The sequence below is a fragment of the Puntigrus tetrazona genome, chromosome 8, assembly GCF_018831695.1.
Source record: "Puntigrus tetrazona isolate hp1 chromosome 8, ASM1883169v1, whole genome shotgun sequence".
Taxonomy (NCBI): domain Eukaryota; kingdom Metazoa; phylum Chordata; class Actinopteri; order Cypriniformes; family Cyprinidae; genus Puntigrus; species Puntigrus tetrazona.
In genome coordinates this window covers 20,690,329-20,718,040 of record NC_056706.1, presented here as the reverse complement: position 1 = coordinate 20,718,040, position 27,712 = coordinate 20,690,329, and the positions used below count along the sequence as shown (strand labels likewise).

The 27,712-nt window shown below is 38.3% G+C and overlaps 2 protein-coding genes across 2 annotated transcripts; both read left to right on the top strand.

Moving 5' to 3' along the window:
* Positions 1-10,844: 10,844 nt before the first annotated feature.
* Positions 10,845-18,018, top strand: ccn1l2 (cellular communication network factor 1, like 2). The gene is made up of 5 exons (XM_043248007.1): positions 10,845-11,217; positions 12,244-12,457; positions 14,680-15,015; positions 15,803-16,002; positions 16,827-18,018. The coding sequence occupies exons 1-5, from the start codon at positions 11,131-11,133 to the stop codon at positions 17,130-17,132; spliced, it is 1,143 nt and encodes a 380-aa protein (XP_043103942.1). The 5' UTR covers positions 10,845-11,130; the 3' UTR covers positions 17,133-18,018.
* Positions 18,019-21,350: 3,332 nt separating this feature from the next.
* Positions 21,351-27,211, top strand: si:dkey-90l8.3 (LIM domain transcription factor LMO4-B). Its single transcript, XM_043246065.1, has 5 exons — positions 21,351-21,678; positions 23,004-23,226; positions 24,678-24,774; positions 25,317-25,466; positions 25,577-27,211. The coding sequence occupies exons 2-5, from the start codon at positions 23,012-23,014 to the stop codon at positions 25,583-25,585; spliced, it is 471 nt and encodes a 156-aa protein (XP_043102000.1). The 5' UTR covers positions 21,351-21,678; positions 23,004-23,011; the 3' UTR covers positions 25,586-27,211.
* Positions 27,212-27,712: the final 501 nt, after the last annotated feature.

Here is a 27,712-nt window from a genome sequence, read left to right as displayed (position 1 = left end):
CAAACATTGACAGCTAATGAAAATCCATCCTGCTATAACAAGCTCGAGAACGAATCCATATAATTAGCAAAGTGTGGAATATCAAATAAGTTTTACAAAATGTATGCATTTGTTGCATGCGAAACAAATGCAATTAATCAGAATACCTAAGTACTTTTCACTGGCAACCAATGGAAAAAGAAGCTTTCTGGGTCCGTAGGATGTACGTCTGCTCAGCAGAGGTTAACAGGGCCAAACCTTGAACCTTCAGTACAAGCACACACACACACACACACACACACACAGCTGCGGTGTCCACCCTGGGTCGCTTCTCACACCCAGCGTCTGTCTCTGTTCCAGGTAACCTCCCGTCTCACCGCATCATGTCCACACACCCATTGCACTTGTTTTTCCATTAGCGCAGAGACTTCGAGCGAGTTTATGTAGAAGAGAACGGGCGAAAACACAGAGAGAGTGAGTTATGTGCGCTGGGATTTCCACAGCTGACGTCCAGGAGAGGATACGGTTTGTTCCTCACCGCTCGCAGATGCTGGGACTCGGTAAACATAACGTTTGAGACACGCCAGGTGTGACCCAAAAACTACACGCAGAACACAACTCAGGGTGACACGCCATGTCCACCCAAATGAATAGGTCATTTACCGCATGGTTAGCATGACATTTGTTTGTCATTGAGGTTCCTCCCTAGTGTGCAGGTGCTTCCTTTACTCTGAATCATATCGTTTATGATGGCTGTGCTTAACATTAAAGAACTATGGGAGAAACGGTTTGCTATCATGGGTTGAAATTGTAAATAAAACATCTAATACACACTTTATCAAGTGCCTTTGTCAGAAATGTGATGTAAAAAGTAAAATTTCACTGCAAATCCATTAAAATCACTCACATCTAAAATGTTTTCACATTAAATTGTTGCCACATGATCTTGCTTCATTCATCACATGAAGTAGCATCCAGTTGTCATTTTGCAGACGATTCAGATAACGAGAGATTTTTGATTATTATTATTATTATTATATATCCATCACACTGGACATTGGAAGGTCAAGTAGAACGCATTGCATTGTGGGATAAAATGTAGTTTGTTCGCATATTAGCAACGGTTGTATGTTATCGGGGGAATTTCCCGCACACAAGAATTTTGCATAAAGTGTGGTAGTGCAAATACAGTCCTAATTTAGTCAGGTGGTAAAGCATGACTGGAACAAACACAACTCACAAAGACAAATTGAGTTGTGAATAGAACTGCAGTAAAGTGTTGCGCACATAACGGTCCCGGACACGTCACTGCCTGCTAGTGTTTGTTCAGAACAGACGCTCTCAGCCATGGGACTGACCGCAAGATCCTGACCTTCAAACACACACTTAAAAGAGAAATGTGATAAAATGACACTACCAGACAGATTTGTGCGGTTGCTTGGAAGAGGACCCGACATCTGTGGTAATGTATAAAGCTTAGTGCCATACTGTTTCTGCAGTACACTTTTTTTTTCTGTATGCACGTCATCCGGGTGATCATAATAGTGTAAATCTCCCATTTCCAACGTGATGAATACACCAGTGTCATAATTAAGTGGGTTGTTCTGTTGAATGGAGGACCCCTGCAGGGAAGATGTCATTAGATTGTAGACTAAATCCTAAGTATACTTTGGTTTTTACACATACTCTCTGCTATGTCTACAGTGCGTGGCCTGAATTGTGTTTATCAGCAAAGTGCAAGAGTTTTTTTTTACCATACATAAACTTACGGAGAGAAATAGCGCAGACAACGATTTGGGACGCATGGGTTTGTGCACACTATTAAATGGAGTATATTTTGAAAGGCCAATTTATCATTTTCACACCTTTTATATTTAAACGCCATATAATAGTGCATATGCGAATTGAGATGCATCATTTAAAGGGATAGTTCAACAAACTGCTGTCATTGATTACCCACGTCATGTTTGTTCAAGAGCTTTCTGACCCTCCATAGACAGTGCGGGTCCTAAAATGATCACGGCTCAGAAATGTAGCAAGGAGATCATTAGAATAGTCCATGTGAAATCAGTTTTATATAGTTATGAAAATACTTTCTGTGTGCAAGAAAAAATAATATAACTATTTAACAAATCTTCTCCACATCACCCTAGCTCAACACATGCACCATAAACTCCTACAAATGCATAAATAATAAGATTCAATGCAAAAATAACTGTGTTCACTTAATTTCATTGTTAATGTTTCACTGTGTGTCTTTAGTAAATCCATATATTGGAGATTTTTGCATCAAAAAAAGTTTGGTTTGCTGTACTCGCTTGCAAAACCTAAACTAACCTAAAACCTTTTTGTGTGATAATTAACATTTTTGGTTATATAAATTATATTTTATGATATATGACATAAAAAACAGTTATAGTCATAATAGATAATAAAGTGGTTACATAGTGTCAATTAAAACTTCTTTCAGCTAGTGCAACCATTTTGGAGTCATTGCCAGTTTTCACTGGTGGACCATATTATTTAGGAAACCAAAAGCCATAACAATCTTTTTTGCTTTGTTTTGTTTGTTTGACACATTTATTTGATCCGACTCCCAAACTTAAAGACATTCTTACACAAAATGAAAAATGACACACTGAATTATTATTTCCAACTCTTAAAACAATTACGATCGCATGCATGCATACTGTTTCACTTTAGTAGGCGATATTCAGTGCATACTGCATTTCAGCAGCACACCGGTGTTCCATTACAAATTCAAGTGAGGTGAAGCTCCTTCGTTAAGCGTTTTAAAATGTGAGTGAGCGTACGTGTGTGTATGATTATATGTGTTGACCTAATAGCAGCAGGTTTGCTCTGACTTTGTGGAGGATAAAGGCGTCTTTTGATGGCCGGTGACTCAGGGAAAGTCTGAGAGCCTCCGCGAGCAAATAGATTTCATTCAGTTAAATTAGAGTAAGCACCAAGCCGTTTGAGCAAATAGATGATCTGATGGGTCAAGCAGGAACTTGAGTCATTAAAGTGAAATAAATAACCGCTTGTGGGATTGCGGATTGTAAAAGTGCCATAGCGGTGATGGGAATCAGTTTCTTGCATTTCTCGATCATTGCGCGCTTTCTCCTGTAGTCTTAATTATTTTAGGGGTAATTGGGGACAGTGTACTGGGCCCACTATGGTCCTCTGTGATACAGACTACTCATTGGGCCTGGAGGGGGAAGGGGCCCACCCATAAAAATGTTGTCCCAGTCCCTGTGAATTGGGATAGTTTGATAAAGATATAGCCATAAGGTCAACCTTCACAAGCAGGCTTTCAGCGTATCCTGTGTGAGGATGTGTGCTCAGCAGTGTTTGTTTGCAGGTAGTTCTGGAACGCTCTGTGATAACATTTTTCCTCATGAAATCAACAGGCTGGGCTCTGTAAGAGAAACCGGCCGAGTGGTTTTCCCCGCTCCGCTCCTCCGCAAACAGCCAAGCCTGTGTGAGAGCACGTTGCCTCACAAACCCTGACACTTTACCCGCTTTGAAAACACTGTTGAACTTATTTTCTGTGTGCTCAGCACTGCATAAGAAGTCATCTCTGATTCAGCAGCAGAATAATGAACTAAGCAAACCCATGGAGCATTTACGCATCTTTGGCAAGAGGTGACTACTATCAAGATCTAAGCTCATTGGCTGAGCTTTGTTTCTGCAACAATTAGCATTTGCTGAGGTTTGATGTTGGGGGTTAGGACACAACTCAATTATCTCTCTTAACAGCTGGTGAAAAATAACAAACTAAACAGTGCCTGTGTTAACTCAATCTATTTAATGGAGTGTACTTAACCCAAAAATGAAAATTCGGTCATTAATTACTCGCTTTCAATTCATTTCAAACCCCTAAGACCTTTGTTCAACTACAGTTGCATGAACTGTTTTAACAATGCCCTTACTAGCTTGACCTAAATGTGTCAGATTCGTTAATGTGCATGTAGGGTCAGAAAGCTCTCAGATTTCATCAAAAACATGAGCTGAGCAGGTTTGGAACGACATAAGGGTGAGTAATTAATGACATAATTTTCAGTGGTGAATTGTCCTTTTAAGCATTCGGGTCAGAACTGAAATAAACTTTTTTTGACTTCATTAACGACAGGCCTATTGTTTAACTAATATGATTCAAATAATGAAGACGTGATTTTATTGCTATAGTTTTGGGAAACACTTTTGCCTGTGGTTATTTTCTCCAGTGATGAATCATATTGTTAATACGGTCGGTGAGTTAGGCTCATGTTAGGCCTACACTTCAAAAAAGAATGTGGACATGAAAAGTACTTCATATTTTGGGCTTTATACAACCCGATTCCTGGAAATGTTGGGATGTATTAAAATAATTTGAATGAAATAAAACCTTCAAATGTTTCAACTGAGAAGTTGTACACTTTTATCCACTAAATATGATGCCTGCTACAGCTCTTTAAATAGTTGGCACAGGGGCAACAAAGAGCTGAAAAAGCAAGATGTTTTGTAAAGATTCAGCTGGGAGAACATCTATAGCAACTAATTAGACAGTAACATGATTTACTATAAAAGAGATATCTTAGAGAGGAAGAGTCTCTCAGAAGTTAAGATGGGCAGAGGCTCTATGATCGTAAAAACAATGTTCCTCAAAGTCAGCTTGCAAAGGTTTTGCAAATCTCATCATCTGCAGTACATAACAACATTAAAAGATTCAGAGACACTGGAGAAATCTCTGTGAGTAATGAGACAAGGCTGAAGACCTGAAGATCTTCGTCCCTCAGATGACACTTCATCACTCATCGGCCTGACTCTGCCATTACTAAATGGGCTCAGGAATACTTCCAGAAACCACTGTCGGTAAACACGATCCACCTTGCCATGTGCAGATGCCAACTAAAGCTCTATCATGCAAAAAGGAAAGCATATGTGAACATGGTCCAGAAACGCTGTCATGTCCTGTGGGTACAAGGCTCATTTAAAATGGAAAAGTGGAAAAGTCTTCTATGATCAGTTGAAATTAGCTCATTTTGTGCATGAAATTGTAAAATTTTTCAATCTATGTTTTATTGTGAATAAAATATTAGCATTGCATTATAAACAGAGTCTGATGATCATGTATATTTCCTGGAGATCTACATTCCTGCAGAGTTCAAGATCAAACACAACCGAACCAACTAATTATGATCTGAAGGAACCCTTGATAATTACAGACAGGTGTGTTTGATCAGAGTTGAAACTGAACTCTTCGGGAACAGGGCTGGGCGTCCCTGGAGTGGAGCGTAATAACTCAACACATGAGGTGTAGTCGAGAGCAATTTAACATTTTTAAAAGTTATTTCATAGTCAAATGCTGTTTGCCAACAGTCCGGCTACTAGCCAACATAATGTTAATACTCAGAGAGGAGGAGGGAGTGGACCTCAGCTTGCCAAAAAGATGCACACTCATACTCATGAAGCGCTTGGCATTTTTGTCCACTTACACATAGCTCTTAGCACACCTGTTCTGCTGGCTGAAAGGAAGGCGAGTTATTGCTGGGCATCAGCAGGGATGAAGGAGGTGATCTCAGAGGAGCTTTCATCACCGCTGTTAGATTGAGAGAGCCATGCATGTGCTTCACACATCTGTCAAGCCAGCACAAAGCCACATTAAAACTCATTTATATAGAACTGAGATTATTGCGATGTTAGGATGCTTTCACTATATCACACCTCTGGAATCATATTTTCATAATCTTTTCTAATGTTTTGTTATCATTCCAAGGAACAGTATGAAATCATGTTTTGACTACAGAGGATGCACGAGTTGCTGAATTGGGATCAGCTAGTTTTCTGTCCAGAAAACGTGCAGCAAGATCAAACACAAATTCGACCAATCAGAAGAGGCTCTGCAAGTACACTGCTGTCTCACATGCATACATACAGTACACGAAATTGTAAATGATTTAAAATGCAAACTCAGTGACTGATAAAATATTTGTCATGAGATACTTTGAGTTTACATTTTAACATTATATACGTTTTTTAAGACTATTTTATATGCATACTTTATATGCATCCATATAAAAAGCACTATGACCACCAGAGGCATAATAAAACTCAAGTAAATAAACTCATCAATTTACAGTTAAGGCTTGTCAACTTCCATTATCCCAATCTGGCAACCCTCGTGAACATCAAGTCTGAGGAGGAGTGGGCAAGAGGAACAACTCGGTATTTTGAATTTAGACTGCAGTACGCATTTTAACCACAAACATAATATCGCCTTTCAAACCATTTTGATATTGTACAAAACACACAAGAAATTCCTGAGCTGTTATAGGGTAAAATCTGAATATTACTGAAGAATTTACCTTTTCTTTATGAATCTACAATTTGGCTCACATTAGGCATTTGGAAACATAATTCTGTCTCTGTAGCTCACTAGGTTTTGGGACAAAGCCAACAACTCAGCGTGTAGATGAACAGCGGTCCTTGCGGTTTCAAAGTGCGAGTGTTTTCTAAAGTGTGTGATGACGCAGGAAGCCATGCTCTCAGGAGATCTTCAGGACGTCTTCATGAGGAATGCGTGTGACCTTTGACCTGTATTGGGGGTGTCAGCTGCAGATCGAGGGCCCTGTGAAGCGCAGCTGATTCCACACATCCCGACTATTGACACCAGCATGTGCAAGACGAAGACCGGCGTTGCCTCAGCTTAACAGATTGTCCATGTCTTTGGAAATTTTGAATAAGAACCTTTCAAATGCTTTGCCATGGGAGACTTTTTTGAGGTGAAGGTTTATAAAGCATCACTTAATTGTGTAAATGGCTCTTTTAGGAGTTTATAATGTGTCAGTGTTGCTATAATATCTTTTTCTGTAAACATATCCTCACACTCTGTTTTGCTTGTCCCGATGAGTCAGTCCTTGAAGCACAAATTCCATTACAGTGCTGTGGAAAAAACAACCCTTGCACCACACACACACTTCACACACCCAACGTCCTGCTGACTCACTGCACCCTCTTATCCATCTTTGGCATTATGTGATGTTTACAAGCGCCCTGGTCTGAACACAGGTCATTGCATACACGCATATGGACAAACGTATAAAGCGTTTAACGAGGTTTCTTTATTAAAAAAATGTGGAACACTGTTTTTAAATGATACATTAAAGCAAGCGAGTGACGCATGCTTTGCAAAAGTAGCATATGTTAGGGACTCTCTATTAATGGATGTCTACAGATTTTTACAGAACTATATTGTGTAATATAATATTTTGCATTGCATTATCTGCAGCTTTTGTTTTTAATATCATTTAAAGTATGCACATGCACATTCAGCGCAACTGAACGCAATTCTGAGATGTTCTCTTCAAAATAAAAGTCCTTCAATGTTTTTTTTTTTACCCCCCAAGTCATCTAAAATGTCTTTCTTTCTTCAGTGAAAAAGAAAGGGTAGGGTTACTCCACAGCAAAATGAAAAATGTGTCATTAATCACCATGTCGTTCCAAGACAATAAAAGTATGTTGGATGAAACCGGGAAGCTTGCGACTGTCTCATTCATTGCCAAGTAATAAACACTGTCAAGGTCCAGAAATGTGTAAAAGACATCGTCAGAATAGTCCATCTGCTTTCAGTGCTTCTACCGCAACGTTATGGAGCTACGAGAACATGTTCTGTACCAAAAGCCTCATCCAAACAAAGCTTTTAAGGGTTTGAAACGACATGGGGTAAGTGATTATTGACAAAATTGTCATTTTGGGGTAACCCTTTCATTTTTTGTGGGAAAAAATGTAGTAGACTTTAATGTTGGCCAATGAGTTGAATGTCCAAATTGTAGTTTCAAAGCAGCTTCAGGGGTCTACTCGATCCAGGCTGGGGAATATGAAGACTGCATTATTTGGTGTGTATAACCTTGTCTGCTTGACCCGTGCTTTGGAAATGTTTGTCTGGTCCAGTAACAATGGCTGGGATTGGGCCAGACTGTCTAATAGCAAGTGTTCATAACACCCTCCCTCTCTCACCCTGGTTTTAATGACCTCTTCTCTCCGTCATCATTCAGCGTGAGAGGGCCAGTGCACATATCCTGCCTTTGTGGGACAGGAATCTCTGGAATTCTGTCCACCTCCTTTGCTTTCCCTGCTTCTTCTTCTTCTTCTGGCTCTTCCAAATAGTGCAAGAATTACTACTGAGCTGACCCTCCTTCTTGTGATTCTTATGTCTGGGTATTTGCGTAAAGGGCTGCATGTGAGGTGCGTACCACACACACACACACACACACACACACACACACACACACATGCACACTCACACTGTCGGTACTGAAAACCTCCTGCTCTGTAATGTCTTTATGCATTCTCTCTCTCTCTATCTCTCTCTCTCTCACACACACACACACACACACACACACACCTGTTGCCCTCCTACCTGCAGATCATGTTTGGCTTCACTCCTCACTTGTCTGTCAAAGTTACTCGCTCACATTTCTCACCCTCTAATATGAGTCATTCCACAGTATCCTAACTCCCATGCTCCGTACTGAATTCAGGGGGAGATTTGTGTGTGTAATTTAATCAGTTTTAGTAACATCTGATGCAAAACACCTGTTCAGTGTCTGCATCTGTGGATTAATTATAAAGCATATCAGCCACTTTCTCAAAATGAGTAGCACTTACACAAAACTTTTGTTATTCCTATTAATATTTAGATTTTAATATAGAGAGAGACATTTTTTAATTTAAACTTTAAACTGCAATATAGCAACAAAATCAATGAAAAATATTAAATCTGGCTTTAATCCACGTTCAGATTACTGTTCTGGCAATATATGCAAATTAGTGCATTTTTTAATATCTCATTTGCATATTTAAGCATTGAATTTCTGAAAACTTGTCTTAATGCTCTGTGATTAATCAACCAGGGAGGTGTGGTTTGTCCATTGGTTTAAAAGTGTACATTTTAACAGTAAATTCAGTAAAACACTAATACTGGATGAGTCATTGTTTCAGTCACTCAACCAATTCATTCAAAAATGAAACTTTGTTCAGTAAGGAACACCATTACTGTGTGGCACGGCAATGTTAACGTCAGCTTCTGCCTTGACTTTACATAAAAATAGGTGAGGAAAACATTAAAAGTAACTGACTGTTCTGTGTCCAAAATGCAAGTTACTTAATACTGACTGCTGCATAAAAGCAGCGTATCAGCTGCATAATCTCAGGACTAGTATTCAGAGGGACTTTGCTGTTACTCTCGATTAAATATCACAGCCTCTCAGACATCTATTAATCAAGAGTATATGATAATGTGATTACATCAAAGACTACTGTGATGGTACAAGGAACAGAACTGTGTTTATTTGGGTTTATCGCATTGTGAACGCATAGCTACTTTTTTATTTCAATCTATGTTGATAGGTAACAGCCATGACTCTTACAACATATGTATGGTTTTACAAAAAAACAATAAGGTATGTGTAAAAATAAAGGTTTCAAAAAAAAGGGGGGTGGGGGTTCACGCCATTCAGTTCTCCAACCCTTCAGTGAACAGCAGAAACACGTTTCTCTTAAATATCAAAAGAAACCTTTTCCGCAAAATAATCTTTTGTGCAATTGAATGGTGCATGGATAATAAATATGACCCTGCGCAAAACCTTCAGTCAAAGGGGTATATTTGCAGCAGTAGCCAACACTTTACGGGTCAAAATGACCGATTTTTCTTTTATTCCAAAAATCATTAGGATTTATTTAAACATATCACCATAAATATATCAAAACGTAATATAATATTTGATTTTGCAACCTCCGAATCCAGATTTTCAATTGGTTGTAGCTTATCTGGGCAAAATATTGTTCTATCCTAACATACGATAACCAGGTTCACAAATGTTCTTCATGGAAACAGATGCCAATAACGAACCTGCAGTTAATGGATTTCTCACATGATGTATTCTTGGAAATATTTGAGTTAATTTTGAAATCTTAAAGTTGTATATGGCAAACTTTAATATCTTAACAAATCAAATTTGAATCAGAAGTCGAATCGGGTGTGTCATTCCCAGAAAAATCAGAAAAAAAATAGTGCAAAAAGTGTAATATGTGTTATACGAAAGCAGTCTCTGGAGGTCAGACACCCTTCCCATGATTCTCCTGGGTTTCATAACACAGACCCGAGGCCCAGTGGAGAGCTCTTCCTGCAACTGAATAGAAAACACTTCACATGTCCTTACAAGATGACAAAGGGAATGTTTCCTACAAAAACACGGGAACCTGTGTGAACGGCCGGGGCTTCCTGAATGTGTCCGCTGGTAGGAAACGGCCAGAGGAAGTGAGAAAGCCCAACAGGAAGTGCTCGGAAGGTAGAAAGTGTTTAGTGTGTTCTCGTACGAGGGGGAAGCGTGTTTGAGAGCTGAGTTGTTTATGGGATTTTCCTTTGCATCTGCATCAGGACTTCCCATAAGAACGGAAAACGGCCGGAGTTCCCTTCTCAGTTGTTCCACTATTATGACAATGTTTTTGTGCGCTCCAGGGCGGCTTTCGTAACGCACAACAAATTAAACCGCGGTCAGGTGAACACCCTGCTCGAGCGCGTTTGTTAGCTCTGTATTAAGTGTCTCGGTGGTTTTGTTTCAAATAGCTGCCAATTGTAATCCACACTACTGAGATTTGCAGCCTCGCTGCACTCACACCCTGCTCCCTAGAGCTTCAGCAGCACACATAATAAGGGATCCCCTCATTGTGAAGACACACTCCCACTTCTCCAATCCATGCTGAGACCAGAGCTCTCTCTCTCTCTCTCTCTCTCTCTCTCTCTCTCTCTCTCTCAGCTCTCTCTCTCTCTCTCTCTCTGTCTCTCTCTCTCTCTCTCTCTCTCTCTCTCTCTCTCTCTCTCTCTCTCGCTCTCTCTCTCTCTCGCTCTCTCTCGCTCACTCTATAAGGTGACCTGCCTCTCTGGAAATGCTCTGACAAGGCATCTGCATCTGCATTTGAGTCTTGCTATAGTTTTAGTTTAGTAACTAATCTTATTGATGCACTGGATAACTGGACTATCTTTGGAGCATTTGCTCTGAGGTCTTTGGAGTCATTTAGAATAAAAGTGGATAAACCTGCTTTTGCACTGGGGATTTTTACTTGTTTTTTTTTTTGGTTTTTTCCATTGGGATTCATCTTTTGAAGAGCATGGAAATGTGTTCTGGAAGGAATCGGAGGAGTCTTGCTGCTGTTTGCACCATGTTGATGTTTGTCGTATGTTCAGCTGAAGGAGAGGTGAGTAGATTCGATTCAGCTTGTTGCACACATTGCAGAAGAAATCTGTTCAGTGTTTGTTGGATATCGGCTCAAGTCATTTATTCTCAAACGTTAACGAAGCAAACTGATATTGTTTTCTTGACATGTGAAGATAAAAAACGTTTTAGAAATGTGTGTAATGTGGTAACGGCTAAGCGTTGTGTGGCTACATTTATTTTTAATTTTTAATTTATTTAAAAAAAAATTATGATCAAATATATATTAAAGATCAAAGATATACATTACTGTTTAAAACTTTTGTGTCAGAAAGGCAATAAATTATAACTTTTATTCAACAAGGATGAATTAAATTGAGCAAAAGTGACAGTAAAGACGTTCGTAATGTAACAAAATATCTATATTTTAAATATATATATATATATATATATATATATATATATATATATATATATATATATATATATATATATAAATTTAAGCATTCTATATATCAGAGAATATAAAAAAATCACAGTTTAAACAAAAATATAAAGTAGCATAAGTTTTCAGAAATGTTTCTAGAGCAGCACACTGAAATGATTTCATTTATTTTAATTTATATATTGTTTTAATAATATTTCAATTATTAAATTGTATTTTTAATTTTTTTGTCTATTTGTCTATTTTTCGAAAAATACATTTAAAATACATTTATTTTAATGAAGTTTTATTTTCCATTTTAACATTTTACTTGAATATTAAAACGTTATAAACATGACCTTTTGACCATAGGTTTCATCGACTGTTCATGCAGATCACGTCAGGTAGAAATAGCTGCTAATGGTAACAACGGCACGGTTTATCTCACACTGTATATTTATGATTCAATTCTACAGTCACATTTCAAACACAGACACCTAAGTGAGTGTATTATATAAACACAGCCGGACCCACTAATACAAACTTCCAAAAGCACTGGCCTGACAGCTCCTGCGCTGTCTTGATGTCAGTGAAAGCCGTTGCTTTGTGACTGCTGGCCTTATGTAATGAAGCTGTGTGCTGCAGGCGTCCAGAGGCTGTTCCCGGCCCTGCTCCTGCCCCCCGTCTCCACCCTCCTGTCCGCTCGGAGTGAGCTGGGTGCCGGACGAGTGCGGCTGCTGTAAGGTGTGCGCCCAGCAGTTCAACCAGGACTGTGGCCCCGACCGACCCTGTGACCACATCAAGGGCCTGCGCTGCCACCTAGGGGCCGGAGGGGACCCTCGACGGGGGCTCTGCAGAGGTAGAAAAAAACCCAAGCTGCCCTAATAATAACGTTGGAGTGTTAATGGGAGAACTTTTCTGTTCTCTAGGATATATATATATATATATATATATATATATATATATATATATATATATATATATATATATATATTAGTGCTGTCAAACAATTAATCGAGATTAATCACATCCAAAATAAATGTTTTTGTTTGCAGAATATATGCATGTGTACTGTGAATAATTATTATGCATATATAAATTGTATATAAAAGTATTCTAAATTCAAAAAAAGTTATATTGTGTAAACAAAAAATTATTCTAGACGCAGTTCTCTGAGCTCTTGAGCACAACAAATATCAGATGAAGTGAGTCGTACTTTTTTTTTATCCACTTTTAATTTAATATTTGGTATTTCCAACTTTTGCAGTAATTACAGCAGCTTATGTCTTGGCCATAATGTCAATATATTTGCTTATAACTTCAAAACTCTCCTTTCCTTTTGATTTAACTCGCCCCAAATTAGCTCGATGGGGTTGATGTGCAGACTTTGAGGGGGCCAGTACATCATTTTCAGTGTTTCAGCAGATAAGTAGGGATGCACGATAATATAAAATATCGGAATCGGCTGATAATGTCATTAAAGGAAATAGGTTCATTCTCCAACTCCCCCAGAGTTAATAAGTTGAGTTTTATCATTTTTGAATCCATTGAGCCGATCTCCGGGTCTGGCGATAGCACTTTTAGCATAGCTTAGCATAGATCATTGAATCCAATTAGACCAGTAGCATTGCTTTAAATATAAAATAACCAGAGAGTTATGATAGTTTTGCTGTTTAAAACTTGACTCTTCTGTAGTTATATTGTGTACTAAGACTGGTGGAAAAAGAAAAGTAGTGATTTTCTAGGATCATGTGATTAGGAACTCTACTCTCATTCCGGTGTAATAATCAAGGAGGTTTGCAGCCGTAACATGACCCCAGAAGCACCTGAAAACAGCCAGACACTCTTGTTTGAGCGTGGAGTGTGTCTTGTAAGCTGGGGACTGTTTTCCAGAGGTGCTGCGTGTTATCACTGTCATACGTCATACGTCACGGTACGCCAGCAAACCTGCTTTAATATGAGAGTATAGTTCCTAATCATATCGGCCTAGAAAATCATAACTTTTCATTTTCCGCCAGCCTTTCTACACAATATAACTACAAGTAAGAGTCAAGTATTAAATAAGAAAAATATTGAAACTCTTTAGACATTTTTTAAAGCGATGCTACTGGTCTAATCTGATTCAGTGATCTATGCTAAGCTATGCTAAAAGTACTATTGTAAGACCCGGAGATTCAAAAACAGTAAAACTCAACTTATTAACTCGGGGGGAGTTGGAGAATGAACCTATTGTCTTTCTGTGAAAAATGCAGCGATAGATAGTTATTTTCAAACCCACAACATTTTATTTAATTCTAACAAATAATTTATTGTTACAAAATAAAAGAATATATGTTTTGCTTAGACTTTCTGCACAGGAGATTACTGTCGTTTCCAAACAAAAGGAAATATATTGGTATTGCTATTCTGCTCTATAATAGATGAATAAGAATATATAATGTGGGGAAATGTGGGAATTTGCAATAAAAAGACCTAAGATGATTAAAAAAACTGCTGTAGGTGTTTGTGACAAATAAATAAGTAGCAAATATTCACAGGCTGTCCGTCATGTTCAAAATTGTATTGTTGTATTATAAATTATATTATTTATATTATATATATATTATTATGAATTATATTATAAATTGTATTATTATTATTCAAAATCTTAAGTTGTATTTTAGACTTAGACTTTTTTGAATAATTTAAAATATGAAACAGTTTATTTATTTTTATTTATCTAAGTAGCTAATTACCTGCCAACTATAGGGTAACTCTGTAATAACATTCATAAGAAATTAATAAAAATGTTATATAATATTATCAAAGTACCATAATCAAATAAACTTTATAAATGTATAATACATTTATAAAATATGTTACAGTAAGGGAGTTTGGCCTGTTTGGTTGTAATGAATGAATAAGTAAATAAATGAATAAATACATTAATACTTATGTAGTAAATAATGCTTAGGGCCAAGAATCAACACTAAGCCATTAATTAGCAATATTACTTCCTGTATTCATCTTATTACACTGTAACGAGGACACATTCAAATGAAGTGATTTGATTGGTCGTCTGTGGTGTTTGTTGTGCGTCAGCTGAGGCTCAGGGCCGTCCGTGTGAGTTTGCCGGTCGAGTGTATCAGCACGGGGAGGATTTCCAGCCCGGCTGTCAGCACCAGTGCAGCTGTATGGATGGCGTGGTGGGCTGTATGCCCCTGTGTCCACACAACATCCCCCTGCCCCGCAGACACTGCTCCAACCCGCGTCTGGAGACGCCGCCGGGGCGCTGCTGTGAGGAGTGGATGTGTGACGATGACAACAGCATCGGGGAAGACCCAGCCGACCCCCGTCCCGATCACAGCCCGTCCAACCACATCAGCAAGCTCATACAGGGCCCTAACAGTGTCCTCACCCGCAGGGGATCCTCTCAAGGTATTTATTTTATATATCATATGTGTTGTAAGACTGCTATTTTAGAACATATTATTGTTGTTATTAATATTTTACATTTGTTTTTATTTTTAGCTTTTCTGTTTTAATTTGAATTTTAGTTAAAAGAATTTTGTTTAAATTTAGTTTAAAATTAAATAAAAATACCATAAAAAATATATATATATATATATATATATATATATATATATATATATATATATATATATATATATATATATATATATATAATTTTTTAAATAATGGTTTAAGGGTTTTCTTTTGTTTTAATTTTAGTTTTTTTTTGTTTTTTTTTTTTTTTACATCAAATTAAACCAGATTAGAAAAATTCTGATTAAAAAAAGTTTACCTTTTTTTTTAAATAACAAATTTTATTAGAATTAAAATGTATTTTAAATAACAGTTGTTTTTTTAATGGTTTTAGTTAATAACCCTGGATCCTTCATGAGTTTTATTTCCAAGGAATAAATAAAAAAACAAGCATAATTAAAATGACAAAAATATTAGATATTATAAATAATATAAAATATCAAATAAATACTTATTTTAAATAAATACTATTTACAAAATAGATAATTTTTCTAACCTAAATTTTTCTAACCCACAATTTTTCTATCCTTTAAATATGGGATTTATATATGGTTTTTGTATTGTAGCAGTGTTATGGAAATTAAGATGAACATTTGTTTATAATCAGTTAATAACTAGTAAACTTTTTTAAAGTATCATTTTAAACCCCGTGCTGAAAGGTGTTCTTCTCGTTCTCCAGAGTGGACGTCTCTGCCGGTGTCTCGGGTTCCCTTCCCATCATCCAAATGTTTCCCACAGACCACGGACTGGTCCGATTGCTCTGCTTCCTGCGGGTTCGGCGTCTCGAGTCGTGTGACCAACAACAATGGCCAGTGCAAGCTTGTTCGAGAGACTCGGCTTTGCCAGATCCGAGAGTGTGACATCGCTCCAGCTATGAAGGTGAGGAGCTACAGACCTGGGATATTCTACTAACTTATTCAATTAGTAAATTAATGCATTACTTTTAAAGGGCACCTATTATGCAAAATCAACGTTTACCTGGTGTTTGGACAGAAATGTGTGTTGGCAGTGTGTGTGCTTTTCTATAGTGTTTAGCCTAAAATGTGAACTATACATCACATTGATTTCATCTCTAAATAAAAAGTACAAATATGAATAGTTTTGTAATAAAACTAAACAATGCAAACACTTTATTGAAAGAAACTGATAAGTATAAGCCTAAGGCTTATTAATGTGAGGCTAATTAATTGCACTTTTTTTAGGTTTAAAAGGGTCCTTACAGTTGCCAAAAACATAAGTTCAAATAAGTTTATTAATGTCAATTATGGCGTGAAAGAGACCAGTTTGTCATATGTTTTGTCGATTCAAAAATAAAAAAGAAGCCCAGCCCAAAAGATATAAAAAGTAAAACAAAAGTAACGTAAGGTCTAAAAAGTAACTAAGTAGCACAGTGTCCTTGTTACAGTGTTATGTCATTATACATTTAGCCTTAATTAGCTACATGTACTTGCATGTAATTATGCATCATTTATTGATATAATAATAGTAAGAACATGTAACGTGTAACAAGGACACCTTATTAACAATTAGCTACTTTTTAGTAACAGCATTGATTGCTTTTATGCAACAGTTCAAATAAATATTGAGCAGCTTGTCAAAATTCGGCTGGTGGCTTCTTATTTTTAAAATAACACCCTTCCAGAAAAAGCCAAAGGCTCGAGCTTGTCATGTTAACGACTTCTTGCGGCTTTTCTGTCGTGCAGAAAGGAAAGACGTGCAGGAAAGCGGTGAGGTCTCGGGAACCGGAGCGGATCACGTTCGCCGGCTGCTCCACGGCCCGCCGCTACCGGCCCCGCAGCTGCGGCTCGTGCGTGGACGGCAGGTGCTGTCGGCCCTCCTCGTCCCGCACGGTGCGCCTGCGCTTCCTCTGCCCCGACGGAGAGAGCATCGCGCGCAACTTCATGTGGATCCAGCGCTGCCGCTGCAGCAGGAGCTTCTGTGGGGCTCAGAGAGAGAGATCCTCGCCCGCCGTCAGCCTTCACAACGACATACACACCTTCCCTCGCTGAACACACACACACACACACTACACGGCTAAACGCTTCTCACTCTCAGAGGACGTTCCTGAACTGTAGAATAGTAAACTGTACTAGACTGTATATAGTTTTTGCACTTTATGCGTTCCTCCTTTTCTTTGAGCTGGACTTTTCTCATGAAAACAGGCCCAGGTCACTCTTCTTGAGGATCCGTCAAAAGGCATTGTTAGCTGTCTTTCTGCTTTTATTTATTCCGTTATTTTTAAACCCCAAGTGTTTCTTGTATCTTGAAGGACAAGCGGTTTATTTCAGATGAATGACTTCCCGTCACTCGATGGGTAAGAGAATGCACTAGTGATGAGGGCGGTGAGATATTACCTGGTTAAGGGAGAAAATCAAGACTTTTTGAAAAAAAAAAAAAAATAAATAAAAAAATTGTCTGGTAAAGTAAAAATTGTTGTGTTGTTTTCAGAAAAACCAAGTTAAATTTGAGTGAGCTTTTGCATCAAACAATGATCTGCCAACGAGGGAAGCTGAATAATCTTGCATTTGAAGTAAGATTATTTTGCTTACCCCATTCATTTTGACTTGTTTTGAAATTTTTTCTTGATTTAAGACAAAAATTGCAGTGTACTCGAATTTTAAGGTGCACAGATGTCTTTCGCAATTTTCATGAGTTAACGTGTGGAGCGAAGCAGGACAGAGATGAGTGTGAGCGGACGGCGTTGTCTTTTGTACAGTGTACAGGCTTCACTATAGGTGGAGTGACTCTTTGAGACTGCTTCATTTTTCGGGGCATGCTTTAAATTCTAGACGCTCTCTTGTATAGGAGTAAACGACTATTTGTATAGTTAAGATATTGAATATAAATGACTTTGCTGGTCCGTTTGTGTTACAAAAAATAAAACATTTTCAAAAGCTTGTTTGTAACTGACTGCTGCTTTCTTTGTTCTCAAGAAAAACCTCTAAGATGCTTATATGAAACAAAACTAGAATTGCATTCCTGAACGATGGTTTTAATTAAAAGACATACTGAGTGAAGTTTGATGACAAACGTTGACATTTATGTTGTTTGCAGAGAGGGAAACAAAGTAAATCTTATATCGGACCCTTTCAGACCACATCTGACTGAACTAAAGCCTCCAGAAAGCATATCAAACCAGACCCCAACACACCTCTTCATTTCTAGCATGTTTTGTTGTTAAGCAATATTAGCATGTTACTCTGTGTTACTAGCATGAGCTAGTGATATGTTTTGCACCTATCCAATGAAACTAAAAATTACTTTTAATTTTATTGTAGTGGTGCATAAAACGGAGCAAACAAGTTATAAATAATTCTTAAGTCAAATGAAAAAACTTGAACTTGCTCTGAAATCTGCGTTGCTATCTTTCACCCTCATGTGTAATTCATGATTGCGTGGATTCCTACTGAAATGACTGGAGTTCGTCTTTTAAAAATACCATGGTTAAATTATGGTTAGTTCATAGCAGGCTAACCATGTTTTTTTTTTTTACCATGGTCAGTTTTCATAAGGGATTTTAGCTCATTGCAAGCATGCCTAAATAAGATTTAACAGTTGACTTCATGCTCCTAGCAAGTTGTGAGGACACTGCTAGCATGTTCTTCACATATCTTAGAGCGTTACTAGCATGTTTTAGCCAATTTTCTAAACACGCCGCTAATTTAAGTATGCTTTCAGGATGTCTTAGCATGTTAGCGCCCTGTTAGCTTGTGCAGCACACGTTTCAGAAGACCAAATGGTTTTGAGTAAATAAATACAGGACTTTTTTGGATAACCCCTTTTAGTCCTTCATGTAACTGTGTGTAGCTGTGCATCTGAGAGAAAGAGACAAAGAGAGAATGACTGTGAGTTTCTTGGCTTTGCAAGACAAACATCACAGCCGGCTCACAAATTCCACGCTCTTCTCCGCCTGTCTGGTCTTCCTCCATACATAGCACTTGATCAGCTCTTTAAGTGGTCTAGAAGATCACTGTATCCCAAACCTCAACCACAGTAAATGCTTGTTTAATTAGAAGTCAGTGCGTACCGTAACGAGGCAGCGTCAGCCGTGCACAACACTTCAATGAACATCAGCAGCCTATCACTGGTCTGAAAAATGTCAAGTCGCCTTTTTCTTTAAGTGTGTGTCATAAAATTAAAGTTAAAGATGGTTCACAGAAACCGCTTGCCATTGGCGGGAACAAGCTAACGTCATCGCTGATGCAAAATGAGATGTTTGCTCTATAAAGGCCTCTATGAGACCGTTTAAGCTGTTTGCCAGGTCAGAGTCATTGTTCCAGTTCAATTGTGAGCGGGCTGCTCTTAGAAGCCTTTGTAAACTTTAAGAAGTGTCCCTTGACAACAACAATCACCCCGACAAAGAAAAATGACTCCATAGTAGTACAAAAGAGAAAAATAGCAGTGTATGGAGCTTAAACCCAAGTGTCATGTGACGCCATAAAGGATTCATACATTAGTAGACAATTTCTATGAATAGGTAATAAAATAGCAGTTGAATCTTCTCTTGAAGAGAAAAGAGGGCCTTCGTAAAGTGTTTGTTCACCCCAGGTGGTCAAATTACATGGCTTATGAGCTGTTTTAGTGTGGTTTATTTTATATTTTCAACAGGGTGTCACAGCTTAAACAATGTTTCATTTAAAAATAAAAATGTCACAACAAAATATAGGACATGCAAAACTTATATAGGCCAGTGCTCTTATTAAAAACTAGCCTATTTATATAATTGTTTTTATTAATTGAAATAATCTGCACCAATATCTGAATATCTTACGCAAAAAAAACGTGGAGGAAATAAAATAAGGTTAAAGAACTACAAATGCTAAAGCTAAAGCTGAAAAAATGTATAAATGTTTTAAAATAATAAATATGTTACATAATATATATTATAAATATAATAGTACATTAATAATGCTTAAAAAATGCTTTGATACAATGGTAAATATTGATATTTTTGGTCATTGAAATAGCAGGTGGTGCTTTATTTCTGTTCATGCTCCAGCTGCTGAGAGTGAAAGAGGAAGGCCAGGACGATCCAGGTCTGCTGCAGACTGACAGCGAGATGTGATGTTCAACACGCATCTGGCAGAGGAACTGGAAGTATGTCCGAAATCAGAACAGAGGGCCGCAGGGTTAAAGGCTAGCACACATACATTTAACTTCACCTCCCGGAAAACAACAGCAACACCTTCAGGTTAGCTACAGCCAGCATATACTTAATCAAGAAAAACATAATTAATATTCTATCGAGTCTGGATGAATTAAGCTGTAAGGTGGAGCTGTAGGAAGAAAAAATAGTAGAAATGGCTACAATGCTCAAATAATGTCTTTTCCCCCTCGGTTCGTCTGCTCTAGATTACTCTACAACACTGACCTCTAGAGGTCAACATCAACTTCTACGGAGAAGTCCGCAAAAAGTGTTGATTTCGCTTTAAAACACTCTTGATGAGATAATGAATTCAGATTATTTTCAGATTATATTCAGATTACTTACAAGTGAATCAAAAACTGTTGAGTGAGCTGTGGGGCGTCGGATACTTTTAAATATTACAAATAAAACATTCTGTAATTATATCATATTATTTATCGTTTTTATAAACCGAATCATGACTGCAGTTAAGACACGTGAAATTACAGTATTGATAAATACCCTTTAGGCTAATAAAGATCATCTCGGCAACCATCCAAAGTGGATTATTTTAATTTATAAAGTAAATAATGGATCCTCTTAATTATTGTTATAGCTAAATACCTAACATGTAAACTATAACAAATAAAATATTTACAGGGGCCAAGTTTAGGAAGCATGGTTATATATATATATATATATATATATATATATATATATATATATATATATATATATATATATATATATATATATATATATATAAATGCCCGCTATATCGGGGTCTACGTAATGACGTAACAACTGTAGACGTAAAAGAATCACTGTATTGGATGTTTAAACCGATTCTTGGAAACGAACCGTTCAAAGGAATCGTTTGCTTTTACAATTTTCAATCCCAATCTTAATCCCAATCTGTTTTATTTGATATTAAAATCGATCGCGTGATTTATGCTTTCGTAAAGAAATGAAATGCGCAAGATGAAAGGAAATTATGTGACGTGTCTAATAATTTCATGTTCGCCACGCCCACATTTTTATTAAGCGTATATTGATCATGACGAGTATTAAGCCACGCCCCGAAACGATCAACCCTATCAAGGTGAAGTGTACGGCTCCGTCGCGTCACGCCTGTGATCATAAAAGACCCGCGGCGCTCGTCTCCGTCCGGCAGTGCGCTTCCTCCGGTGCTCGTCCGCTCTTAGACGCGTCCCACGGAATAAACACTCGCTCTCGGGCTCTGCTGCGGAGCGCCGCGCGATGCGACGGACCCACTAACTCTGCCCTGTCCAGCAAAGAGACGTGAACCGAATCGCCGTTTCGGTACAATGTGGGCGTGAAGAGGAGCGTCACGAGAGCGCGAGTCTCGAGGTGGATAACTTCAACTTCGTACGGCGTGAGAACCCACCGGAGAACCGAAGCTCTTCAAGGTCGGTCGCTTTCCGTATGTACTCTACATCTGAGAGACCTGGGCGCATTTGATGGTCTGTTTGAAGAAAGATGAGGATTTAAAGTTTAGATTACACTGTGGCTTCGAGACATATTCTGTACTGTAATGCAGCTTCTGTGCCGGATGCAGTAGATAGATGTATAATAGTAGATTCAGTACAATAGCTGTTTTAGATAGATCAATAAAACACACACACACACACACATATATAATAACATATCAAATGCAATTAAAATTACTACTTTAATGTTTCAACTAAGTTTTGTAAAAGTAAAAAAAGATTGTTACTTATTGATTATAAATGGGTAGTTGTCCTATCAGTATGTTTTATGGCGTAACAGCAAAAACAAAACCTCTTAGATTGTAACTCTAATAATGAAAATCCATTATGTCGTGTTTTTTTTTTAACCTTTTTGCTACTTCACACCATAGGGCACAGTCATTTTTTGTCAGCTTCCCTTGTAGCTTACAGGAAAAAGTCGTTATACTAAACCTAGTGATTCAAACGATAAAGATTTAAGAATTAGAAGTTTTTTTGGGCCTGCAGTCTTTTTAGTGATTCTTCTATGTCTGACAAGATTTTTGGTATTCTTAAGTGGCATTGTGGTGGGTTGTTAATTATTATTACTTTATAAAATGTATATACAGTGTTAAGTACGGTTTATTATGGACCTTGCATGCTATGTATTGTATTTATGGAAAATACAATGTATTTTATCACAAGATTTATAGAAGCATGGGATATATATATCCGAGCGTTACTTAAAAACATTTCCCCCTAAACTTTAATAGTCTTCGGTCTTGACTTTGGCACCGTTCATTTAGATTTTTTATTATATTTGCAGGCCAGTAGCTTTGCATGACTGTGTACTTGCAATTGCTGACTTGTTTATTTGCTTGCAGAGCCAACAAATAGTCATTAATGAAAAAGTTCAAGAGCTTACATTAAGGAATAGGGGGGAAAAAAATAAACATTAACCACTATTTTAAACCGGGAGAGCCGTGTCCTATTCAATGCACTGCTGTATTGTTGCATCTGTTATAGAAAGAATTGTTCATCATGTGTGACCCTAGACCGCAAAACCAGCAAAAAAAATCTAAATACCGATGTCTTTAAGAATGCATTGTGCTAATCCCAATTTATGTTTTGATACAATTACGGTAGCAATATCTTTATTTAATATTGTAATGATTTCTAAATTGCTTTCGAACGGTTTCGTGCTCGAGGGTCACATGTAGCTGTGAACGCTCATGCATGGTTCGTTTTCGTTCACGCCGCCGGTTTTCTCATCTGCCTCCTTGCAGCCGCAGCTATGGTGAACAGCCAGGTCTCAGGCGGCGTGTGTGCGTCCAGGTCGTGCGCAGGCTGCGGGGGTCGAATCGCCGACCGCTTCCTGCTCTTCTCCATGGAGCGCTACTGGCACACGCGCTGCCTCAAGTGCTCGTGCTGTCAGGCTCAGCTGGGAGAGATCGGGACCACCTGCTACAGCAAGGGAGGCATGATCCTGTGCAGAACAGACTACATCAGGTCAGGCGCAACACCCGACGACCTGAGACATTTCGTTTCGCCGCGACAAAATTCCTCGAGCTTGACAAGTAGCTTGGGGTCATGACCTTCTCTACCACATCTAGCGAGTTATCATAGTAACATGATCTGTTGAACTCATAGTCAAACTCTTTAATTAATTAGTAAAATGGGAAAAATGCCAATTAAATAAAAAAAATGCAGTCTAAACCTTGTGTTTTTTCAAAATATTTAATACAAATAATAATGATTCCTAAGATAGTGACACTCAGGGAATAACCCCATTTGGACCTTTTGTAAAGCACTGTATTGAGCAAAAACCTTCCACCCTGTTACCCAAACATGTTTTTTTTGTTTGTTTTTAGGATCAGTTAAATGTGATTTATGGGTTTATCGGTCACTACAAACCAGCATTTGGTCCCAGACCAGCTGTTCCTGCTGAGTTATGGCACAATTCAGCCCAAATTTTCAACCCTGTTACTCGCAACCCTCTTTACATTTTACACATTTTTGGATAAGTCTGTTTGATTGTTTTATCTGCATACATTTTCGATTGTGTTTTTTTCCGGGTGGGGGTTTGGGTTCATCATACTTTCCCATCAAAATGCTTTGTTACGGATGCGAAAATGCAAAAACTTATCTGAACTTTACTAAGAACAGACGAAAGTTTTCAGAGGCAGTGTGAAAACGCGATGGGCACATCGTGAGGTCATGTTAATTTTTTAACAACGAAAATTTCAGTCTAAGCGTGCTATGACCTTAACAGGGTTGAAAATATAGAAAACCGCTAATTTCACCAATCAAGCGCTGTTTGGCGTCGCTCATATACTTCAAGTATTTCATGTTCTCCGGTGAACCACAAATCGTTCAGAAAGTCTACAAAATGTGGGAGCAAATTACGAACAGAAAAACGTATCTCACTCTCTTAAAATACCCTGCATGATGAGTTAGATTTCACAAATAATAATGAGTGTGAAAAAGGCTTTTAACTCGTAGAGCCATGTTTTTTCACCTCCGCATTTAGTAGTGACCACATCCGAAATCTTAATTATTATAACAAAGACGCAAGTCGATAATGAGACTGTTTGAGGCAAGAGTCTCCACAGTCATTTGCAATTCAAATAGCCTAGCCCAAGTTGTCTGAAGCTGTAGTTGTCATGCTATGCTGACAAGCATTTTGTTCTCGTGTTGATTTGCATCGGTCTCATTTGCATGCACCGGGTGCTGATGATCTCTACAGATGCATTCTCACATGCTCCCACAGAGAACATCAGAGACGCTGCATGCTGTCTTAGATGCATCACACGGCATCGTTTAATGTTAAGCCTGTTGTGTCAACTCTGTGGGAGATAACACTGCTGAAGTCGGAGCTGTTCTCCTGCGAAAAAAAAAAAAAAAAAGCAAAACCAGGTTCTACAGCCGCTTTATTTGTGTTTCCTGCGTTTTCTTCCCAGGCTGTTTGGGCACACGGGGGCTTGCAGTGCATGTGGTCAGTCCATTCCTGCCAGTGAAATGGTCATGCGGGCACAGGGAAACGTCTACCACCTAAAGGTTGGTTATGTGATGCACAACTATGACCGCGTTGTAAAAACTCCTGCATTCAAAAAAGCAACTTGCTTACTTTCGTGTCTTTCCAAACCGCTATGAATGACTTTCTTCTTAAAACAACAAAAGATGTTTTAAAGAAAGTTTTTGTCCATACAATAACAATCAGAATGACATCTTTGAGTTTAACTTGAATGGACAAATCATCTTTACAGTCCACAGATGAAAGAAAGTCACACAGCCCTTTAACTTGAGTGCTATATTCAATGGGTTTCTAAATAGCAGATGTTTATTAGAGCTCATTTATTTGTTTGTCATCTCACAGTATGGTACATTTATTTCCGTGGGCCAAGCTTAGATATCTCACAACTTCAGTCTTGTGCTTTTACATTGAAACTGACCTCGGTTGCACCAGGATTAGCTCATTAAAAAATAATTTTAAGCACTGAGATGAGGCAGTTAGTTCAGGCTAACCCTGACTAGCAGCTTTAATGACTAATAATTGACGCTATGGCCGGATTTACGCCATTCTCTCTTTTCTGTTCCAGTGCTTCTCTTGTGCAACGTGCAGAAACCAGTTGGTCCCCGGGGACCGATTCCACTACGTAAACGGCACCATATTTTGTGAACACGACCGGCCAGGATCCGCGCTCCTTAATACTCACCTGCAGAGCAACCCAGTGCTACCGGACCAGAAAGTGAGTTTTATTCTACTCTTTAGGGTTATATCGCAGTGCGAGTTTGGTCCTCGTCTGCGGTCCGTAAGTAAAGTGTTTTCAAGGAGTTTAACCAATCTTATATCTTGTAGGTTTGCTGAAGGACTCGCGGTCTTCTTCGCCCCTTCCCATTCTCCTCTCTGTGTTTACCCTCCAGTGTCCTTCTCATCACAGCTCTTCACTCAGACATCCTCCAGACACTCCTCCTTTTTGACGCACTTATGTTTTTAAATGAAAAAGTATCTTTGAGCGGGGGAACGAGTTTGGGCTGAGAGCGATGGAAGCATTTCTTTATATCTGACTTCGTATCAAGCTGTGGTGGATTCTGCAGTATCTCTCTTTGTGGGTTCCCTGAAAACAGAAGTGACTTCTATTTTCTCACAGGATATCCTGCCTCTCTCACATCTAACCTCAGAGAGGAGGCTTCGTCTGAAAGCAATGTATGCTTTTTCGAGTCGAGAAACTGCTTTCACAACACATTTTTGACATATATCCAGTTTAGAAAGGATATTTAATCATGAGCAAATGCATCGAGAATTGTTTGGGACTTGAGTCCATTACATAACAGAGACTGATGACTTTTTTTTTGTTTGAAGTGATGGTAAACCGTGCACTCTAAAGATGCGGCCACAGCGAATTTAAGCAGTTTTGCTGTATAAAAATATGCCCGTTGTCAATACTGTAGCGGTGTATTAACACAGCAAGCACTCACAAATCAGTTTCAAACCCTTTCCAATTGTGTTGAATTTTCGAGAGCAATTTGAGCATAAGCAAGTTCGTGTAGAAACGCTAGCCGCGTTTCCATTACCATTCAAATTGCGCAAATTACAATTGTGAAATGTTTACTTGTTTACCTCCTTTCCATACAGTTTACTTTGCTTATGGCCACTCGGCTGATGCTTGTGTTTATTTCAGCAACGGCAGGCAGTTTTCTGAAGTATCTTTCCATGCTGCTTCTGTAAAGATACACTCATACGCCTCCTTTTGAAATAAATGCATCAAATCTCACCAAAAACTGTTGCCATGACTTATCACGAAAGGCGAAAGGGTTACGTTTCAGTCACATAACACTGGTTAATGGGAACGCCATCATTTCTCAATACTTACTTAACAACATTTATAAAATATCGCTAAAATGTTGCGGAAATCTGTAATGGAAGCGCTGCTAGTTTCGACCTCATGCAAAGTTGTAACCTATTGACCCTTCGCCAAGAACTGATTTGACAGGCGATCCAGCCGGTCATAATGCTGAATCTTCCAACATATCAGTAGATTAACTTCTGCAGTCTCAAATTAAAAAAAAGGCTTGTACTGACATCTAAATAAAACACGTCCTGATGGTCATTCATGTATTATATGACGCTTTAAAAGGTATCAAAAGAGGTCTTTTAAAGACATAGCAGTAGTAACTAAGGGGGGCAGGCTTTTGCAAAGGGCCAAATTCCAAACAACCACAAATTTGCACCAAGAAATAAATGTGACACACTTTAACACCAGAAAAGTGCATTTAGAAAGTAAACGGGGTTTGTTGCGATTTTTTTACATTTTTTTTTATGCTGACTAATGTCAAAAACACATCTTTCGGACATCGTTCAGGGCGTAGAATTGTAAATATGTTTTTATACCAGTACTCTCTGTAAGAATTGTTGAATTATCTGCTCAACATGTGATGTCTATTTAAGGTGCAATTATCTAATAAATGGGAAATACAACAACCCAGCCGCCAAGCATGAATTTGTTGTCCCTTTTTACCATCCAGATTTCACTGTTCATTGTTTATTACTGTTTTTCTGCTAGTTATTAGCTTTGCTCTCAGCGGTGCAAACCTGATTACCCAAAGGGTTAGTATGAATAGGGCTTGAGCTCGGACCATTACAGAAGCAATTAAATGTGAGCGTGGAGTGTGTAAGTTCATTGTGAGTGCCGTATCTGTGCTGCTATTGCACTGGGGAGGCTGAACTCTGCTCTGATCCCGTGTTTGAATTTAATAAGGACTAATCTGCCGCCTAGTTAATTAAGAGGCAGTCGCTCCTTTCCGTTCGCTGCCTCAAAACAATCACACACGTTAAATGTTTACCATGTCGCAATTAAAGCACACAGCACAACTTTTTCATCCCCTTTCCATTCCCACAACCTCCTGCCCTTGAGTAAGCAGTCTGTTTAATTGACATAACAACAATATATATATATATATATATATATATATATATATATATATATATATATAT

Coding starts and splice junctions, on each gene's coding strand:
- ccn1l2 (XM_043248007.1), top strand. CDS start 11,131: ATGGAAATGTGTTCTGGAAGGAATCGGAGGAGTCTTGCTGCTGTTTGC. Junction 11,218..12,243: donor TATGTTCAGCTGAAGGAGAG/GTGAGTAGATTC, acceptor TGTGTGCTGCAG/GCGTCCAGAGGCTGTTCCCG. Junction 16,003..16,826: donor ACATCGCTCCAGCTATGAAG/GTGAGGAGCTAC, acceptor TCTGTCGTGCAG/AAAGGAAAGACGTGCAGGAA.
- si:dkey-90l8.3 (XM_043246065.1), top strand. CDS start 23,012: ATGGTGAACAGCCAGGTCTCAGGCGGCGTGTGTGCGTCCAGGTCGTGC. Junction 23,227..24,677: donor TGCAGAACAGACTACATCAG/GTCAGGCGCAAC, acceptor TTTTCTTCCCAG/GCTGTTTGGGCACACGGGGG. Junction 24,775..25,316: donor GAAACGTCTACCACCTAAAG/GTTGGTTATGTG, acceptor TTTCTGTTCCAG/TGCTTCTCTTGTGCAACGTG.